General features: G+C 38.0%; 2 protein-coding genes across 4 annotated transcripts in view; one reads left to right on the top strand and one right to left on the bottom strand.

The window, feature by feature from the left end:
* The window catches only part of HDAC11 (Histone deacetylase 11), a 19,824-nt gene extending 15,952 nt beyond the window's left edge, over window positions 1–3,872 (top strand). For 2 of the 3 annotated variants that reach the window (XM_070131944.1, XM_027351311.2), the window contains exon 9: window positions 1–2,079. This exon is cut by the window's left edge and continues 6,218 nt beyond it. Coding sequence is in view for 1 of the 3 variants with exons in the window: in XM_070131945.1 (XP_069988046.1) it covers window positions 2,462–2,479 (18 nt within the window). In the remaining 2 variants the exon portion in view is untranslated. Of the gene's footprint in view, window positions 2,080–2,461 lie in introns of those variants that run through there. The other variant, XM_070131945.1, reaches the window with a different exon arrangement.
* Window positions 3,873–7,316: 3,444 nt separating this feature from the next.
* The window catches only part of LOC113810976 (uncharacterized), a 13,391-nt gene continuing 13,207 nt past the window's right edge, over window positions 7,317–7,500 (bottom strand). The window contains exon 14 of the mRNA XM_070131943.1: window positions 7,317–7,500. This exon is cut by the window's right edge and continues 228 nt beyond it. The gene's annotated coding sequence lies outside the window, so the exon portion shown is untranslated.

Raw genomic sequence — 7,500 nt, 5'->3', positions numbered from 1 at the left:
GATTTAACTAAACAAATGCTGAAGTGCCTCAAAGAATCCTTCTCATTTGATGTAGCTCACAGTAGGTCGCTTTAATATTTATATGTGATAAAAGTATTTTTACCTTGCCATCGGACATGGAAGGTAAGATGAAATTGTAAATAGTCTTGTTTTAAAAGGAGTAGTTATTCCAAATTCTGAAGAATAGATATTAAAAATTAAATTAAAAGAAGCTGTTCAGCAATAGGGAAGTGTAATTTACAGTTTTACAATTTGCCAAAGAATCTCTCATAGTTGTAGCTTTAAGGCAATAATAAGGGTATTGTATGATAGAAAATATATAATTATTAGGTCTTATATCATATTGGCTCAGCTTTTATAATTAACATTGGAATGATGTGTATTTGCGAGATAATTTGAGTGTGTGTGTTTGTGTGCTGCTCTAATCAATGTTATAACCATACTTAAGCATATTTATTTTGTGTGTGTGGGAAGGAGAGGATGTGCTTACAAATATTCACATATATGTCTTTTTCTTTTTTTTACTAATTGTTTTTTTAGGCAGTGTTATTATATTGCTCCAAAGAGTTTACCAATGAATTATATTAAATCTAAAAAATTAGGTAGAATTAGAGGACCTTTATTTTTATATTTATCCTTTAAATTAGTATTCCAGAATTATTGATATATTTGTAGTGTAATGTAGGTTGTGAACTATAATGGAGAAAGGAAGAACATGAAGGTATGTTAAACAAACTGTCAGGATCAGTATTTTAATCTTAATGTGCCATTCATTCTGAATTGCATTTTATCATTTTGTTTCTAGGAAAGGAAAACAAGGCATTGAAAGAAAGATACCATTCAAGAAAAATCTTTAGGTATATTTGCTGTGTAAAGTTTTTGGCATTTTTAGCTGGTTTGTATGAAATGTATGTTTTCCTTCACATCCAGAGAGAAAATTCTTTTAGCCTATAGTAGACCCAGAGCCAAATTTAGGAGTGGGCAAGATGGACAATTGCCTGGAGGCCTCCAAATGTTTCAGAAAATATCAAATATGTATTTCTGATTGGTAGTTATTGGAACAAATGTTCATCTTAACTCATTATAGATTTTGCATATTTATCAGTTAGCATTCTAAGGTCAGGCTGGCCTCCTCTCATACAAGCTGCCCAAGGGCCTCAAAATCTCCAAATCTTGAACACAATAGGCCAAGTAAATAAGTCAGCACTAACAGTAGATAGTGAATAATGCATATACATTACTCTTTAGTTACATAGTGAAGAGTACAAATTTGAAGTGAGACTAAGTAATGTAGTAACTCAGGGTTTAGTCCCTTGTGCTTCATCATATTATGAAATTTATATATTGAAGTTTTTGCATGTGATTATACATTTTTCTAGCATACTGTAAATGTAACAACTGAACAGATTTTAATCCATAGGTTTTGTTTCTCATTCAAAACACGTTCTGTAAATAACTGTATGATTGCATCTTATTTCAAATAGAATTGTCAAAGACACAAGTTGGTTTAGATTTTGTAGGATTTACTAGAGAGCTTCATGGCCTAACTATATATGCTTTATAAATGATAGTTTGTTCTCCCAGAAATGTATCTTTACTAACAGTACTACCTTTAACAACTTATCTTCTTATGCTTAGATTTTTTCTCTCCAGAGATTGATTCATTTCTATTGACATTTCCCCTTCCTTCTCTGATGAAGTTTATTCTTATATTTACCACACCATTAACAGATTCTTTTCATGTTACAGTAGATGCAGCATTAGCATTATTTACTAATTGTACGTTTTAATTGTTGTAAGTGTTTAAAGAAGGCAGGGTACCATTGTTCTCTGTGTACAGTCATTGGCTGCAAAGCTTCCATATGTTTTGTGAAATAAGACATGATGCATATTGAACATTATGTGAACACCATATTATATAACCTCATGGAATATAGTGTATGTTATGTTTCAGAGACATGGGGCATTTACTTACACTTTTTTTTTTACACACATGAATGTGTATATATGTACATATACATGTATGTATTTATGTATGTATATGGACAATGAATATACGCTACTACAGACACTACCAAAGACATGTCTTTTCCTTGAATACCTTGGCCATTTGTAATTTCATAGGAAATAGATTTTTTAATAAGTGGAATTTATTCAAGGTAATTTTTCAGAAACTGCTTAAACCCATTACTTTATCTTTATAGCAGCTACTTTAAATTTCTCAAATTTATTTGATATTACATGCCCAAATGTAATTTAGTTTAGAAGTGGATATCTAATGAATTTTGAGGGGATGCAAACCTTTGATTTACCAATAGGAAGAGCATTGGGTAATGAATATCTCTATCTATCCATCTCTCTATATATGTATATATATATTTATATATATTTAGGGTGCAGGTCTCATATTGGGAAAGAATTACTTTTTTCTATGTTTTCTATGATTTTTCTTTTTTTATAGAAGAGTCTGAGGAGATAGGCCCTCGTACACAACCCTACCACTCAGTCTGTACCTGTTAGTATATTATAGTATACACTTTCCCACAGAATGTATTTCACCAGTTCTATATTGTTTTATTAACATACAGCACATTTTGCCATTCAATTCACTTTTACTATGAATTGTGCTAGGCTACTAAAATTTGTTTCTTAGACTTGAAAGTAATGTTGAATCCATATTTGATTGCAGGGGATGGGCAAGCAGGTACTTCATATTTTCTATTATGAATCTTATAAATGTTCATATGTTTCAAACCACGATTGAGGTGAATGATAAAACACTCTTCTATGCTCATACTATGGTAGAAAAGGGGACAATGCACAAACAAGATTTATTGAGAAGTGAAGGGCTGAAGAGGAAAGGGAGGAGTGTAAGTGGGTGATGGGAGAAGCAACACAGAAACATGGGCATGGGACACAGACCATCATATGGACTGGTCAACTGCACATATTGTCTTTCCATCCCCTGATGTCCATTAACAACAGACTGGTGGGAGCCTACTTGATAAAGCAGGGCCTGATTCAACCTCAACAGTGGTTTTTCTCCTACCTACAGCCTCTTTGCTTCCCATATGACTTAACCTGACCTCCCTTTGCTTCTGTTCATCTGCCCTTACCTGTCTTTTTTTCCATGTTGCTTCTCTCCTCTCCCACTTATACTCCTTTCCCCTTTCCTCTTCAAACCTGCAGATGAAAGCCAGGATGATTTTGAAACTGTTGTCTCACTTTTCATTAAATCATGTTTGTGCATTGTGGGTTTTTCTACAATTTAGTGACATAAAAGCATTACCATAACTGCCTATTATTTTCAATTAGTTGTATAAAACAAGATTTTGAAATTGTTGTCTCACTTTTCATTAAATCATGTTCGTGTATTGTGGGTTTCTTTACCACAATTTAGTGATATAAAACTATTACCGTAACTGCCTATTATTTTCATTTAGTTGTATAGAAATAAAAAAATTATGATAGCACTGTTTTGCTTGCAGTGTATTGGTTATTCATTTCAAATTCTGTCCTTAGGGTGCCTAAGCTCAGTTTATCAGTGACATAAACATTTCTGTAATGTGTATTTAGCAGCATACCAGTATTAAAGTCTTTTATTGATATGTTTTATTGATATATTATTAGATTTAGTCTTACTTGTTTATACCAGGCAGTTATCAATACTGATATTCAATTACTTTGGCTAAATTAAGTCACTGAAATAAAATATTCATTTATAAGACTTGTGGTTGTACTGTTGTACAAATTAATCTCTATCCCAAAACCTTCCAGCTGTAAAATTTCCTAGAACAAGAAGTGAAAATACTTGTATTAGTTAATCTCTTCCTCCTGTAAATTTTGACAAGTTTTAATAAACTGGAAACTTATGAAGCTTTTATTACACCATTTTAATCCCCCCCCCCCCAATCCTTTGCCCTTTGTTGTTGGGGGTGGGGGCTTAGGTGATAAGGACTGTGACCCAATGCTGGGGATCTTCCCTACCTTCGCCCACAGCCCTCGATTCAACTAATTTTGCAGTCTTTTCCCCCTCCTGCTTTTTTATTTCCGTCCCTTTGCTTGAGGGAGCTATGGACACGGTATTCCCCTGTTTTAGGTGTCTAGCCCATACTCCTCAAAGGGACACTGAGGGGCGGACTGTTTGTTTGCCCAATATAGTCTAGGCTTACCATGGCCAATAATGAAGACATTATACCCTTATTAGGGGCAATGAGGCTTGACCCTTCATCAAATAGCCCAACCATTTCAAACTCTCCCTGTTCCCAAACCCCAGGCTCTCCTTTGACCACGATTCTGAACACTGCAACTACTACCCACTCCTCAATGCCTACTAGTACATTGCCTACCCAAGTCAAGACTCACAGCCGGTTTGTTAGAATTGTGCCAGGCCCGACCCAGTGAATTTTCATAAATACAGATGCAGAAATAAAGGCATATCTGTCTATATATCTGATAGATATACATTTAACTGTCTATTTGCCCAGTTGATATGCATGTCTAGACTGATAAATATGCATTTATTTCTTTATTTATGCATGTCAAGAATACGAATATTCTTTGGGTCGGGCCTCGCACAATTTTAACAAACCGGCCATCAGTCTCTAGAAGACATTCCTAATCTCTCGCCTTATAAGAAAACCTTTGTCTCACAAAACTCCCCAATCAGCTCTGTTTCAGAAACTCTTGAAGATATTCAAAACTATCTGCTCCAGTTCCAAAATGACACCGAAGACCCTCATCCACCCTCAAATTCCACAACTCCCACTCCCTCCACACTCAAAGTGACTGCCAATATCCATCCTCTTCCTACTCATATTCCCCCTACACCTCTTCCTCCTACTCCCTCCCAACACAGCCCATCCCCCCAGCTCCAACTACACCCACATTAACCCTCCCTCCATCCCCTCTATCCCTTGCACTCCCTCCTGGATATGCACGTGATTCCCTCTTCACAACTATGCCCTTCCCCAGATCCTCCACCTCCTGATACTACACCCTCTTCTCTCTAATTCCTTATCTCACCCCTAGCTCCTTCCCCGCCAAATTCTCCAACAGACAATGTAACCATAATCACTCATAGAACAACAAAGTTATAGCTCTCCTACACCGGAATATTTGCGGTTTCCATTCTCACAGCCCTGACCATCATACCCTTTCTTCTTATAACCCATCAATTATCTGCCTCCATAAGACTTTTCTTACACATCCTCCTCAGCTTTGACAACCTGTTCTCCTTCCTCAGATGCATACATATCCTTCACTTGTTCTAACCCCCTTACCTAACCCCACTGTAATCCATTCACTCATCAACTCCTTTAGCCATCTTTTAGAATTTTCAATATTACCCTAGATAGTTGACGCATAGCAACTTAACTACTAACTCAACCACCCTTCACTACCCTTTATTGTACCTTCCGTACCTTCCTATAATGCGAAATGACCTTAGATGTGTAGCACATTTATTTTGCTTTTAACCATTAACCATTACACCACTTTCATATCATTAAAGAGTAGCTTCATACAAACAGATTTATAAACATTTATTGCATACCTTTTACTAATGGAATGCAGCAGTTACAATTGAAGATAATGCTTTAAATGAGCTGAATTCCTAGTAATATTGTGCTCGTGAAAGGGAGTGAGTGAGGGTGGGTAGGTGTGTCCCTGTAATGTTGGGGATCACCCCTACCTTAAGCCTGAGCTGACGACAACAAATTTTGTACGGTCTTTTCTTCTTACAAATTCTGTTCTCATCTCTTCTCCAATCCCTTCAACTATCCACTTCCTAAGATGTGAGCCATGATGAACAGCCTGGGGGAGCCATAGGCACAGTATTCCCCTGTTTAGCAGTCTAGCCTTTTCCCTTCAAGGCGACACTGGGGTGGACTTTCTCTCCCCAACATACCCCAGGCTTACTATGGCCAGTAGCTAAGATTGTCTACCCTTATTACCCCTAATGAAGCATGTCCCTTCATCAACTAGCCCCACTGACTTTAATTCTAGGTTCCTCAACCCCAGGCTCTCCTCTGACCACGACTCTGAGCACTGCTACTACTATCCCCTCCTCACTGCCTACTATCACCCCAATCTAGCCATCCTGTTAAAAACTCGTTCCACAGCCTGATGCCCTCTAAGTGCCTAACCTAACCTATTTAATAGGGGCTGCCCTACCTACAAGTTAGAGTGTGAGGTGGTAATTCTCAGATTCAAACTTGGCCTCACTTTACGCGAGGCCAGACTGGAAGCACGTCAACGAGTTTTTTTTTCTCTTACTCCCAACCCCAATACTACCCTTCGCTCCTCCCCTTCTTCCCGAGACGTTTCTGCATTCGCCCTGTATCTATTCCTTCTACATCTTACATTTTCTACTTATATCCCCTTCCTCTTCATGTCAAATTCCTTTGCCATTCTAAATCCAGACACCCCAATCTCTAGCACTGCTCCGACACCTACTCGTCTCCTTCCTCGCTCCACCCGAAGCAGACAGTTTAAGCGTTCTACCCCATTTCTCCTACCACACCCTCTCCTCTACCAACCTCTTCCTCTACCCCCCGGACGCCTGTCTCCTCTTCTCCCCCTCATAAGAAAACATTTGTTTCTGAGATCTCCGCAACTAACTCCACTTCAGAAACTCCCGAAGACATTCAAAACGATCTAATCATGACCTAAGATTGCATGCATACCCCTTATGCATCCTCCCATCTCTCTCTGATCATGCTCATGTTCCCCCTACACCCTTTCCTACCACTCCTCCCCAGCACATCCCATTGCCACCCTGTTTCATCTGCTTCCTTCCCCACTATCCCTTCCGCCTCCCCCTGGATACATATGTGACTCTGTCACAACAACCCCCTTCCCTGGATTGTTTCCCTCCTGAAACTGTGATACAATCGCCCGTAGATCCCCCTTTTCCTTTTGCTAATCCCCACCTTAACCTACGGGCATATTTGCAGAATCCTGTACTTCCTTTGACAACTTTCACCCTTGTTAATCCCTACCCAGTTACCCTTGTGTACGTGCCACCACCCCTTTTTGCCCCTTTCAATGCCATAGTATCCTGAACTGCTATGTAGCATATTTAATCATCAACTAACCACCCTCTTTACCCCTTTCACTACTACACCTTTCTATAGTGCAATATGACCATTCATTCTGGCACATTTATTTTGCTTTGTAACCGTTAACCATTTACTGCTCTGAGTAATTGAATAATAATTTTTTTTTTTAACTAAGCTCTTTCCAGAAACATTGAATTGGTTACATGGAGCTCTGCATGTACTCTTGTTTTCGAACGACGATGTATTAATCATTTATTAAAATCTGTGAAATGTAATAAGGATCCGAATACGAAATACCTAAGGAAGGATGCAAATCATTATTGATAGTACCGTGTACAGCCGGAGTTGCAAATATTAAAGGAACATAAATTCATATCGTATCTCCATACAGCGTGTGAGTGAGTGATTCCAAAGTAATAATTTTTATAATGCTTTTGCT

This window comes from Penaeus vannamei, chromosome 17, assembly GCF_042767895.1.
Source record: "Penaeus vannamei isolate JL-2024 chromosome 17, ASM4276789v1, whole genome shotgun sequence".
NCBI lineage: Eukaryota > Metazoa > Arthropoda > Malacostraca > Decapoda > Penaeidae > Penaeus > Penaeus vannamei.
Note: the sequence above shows the minus strand (reverse complement) of the source record. Positions and strands in the feature narration are given on the sequence as shown.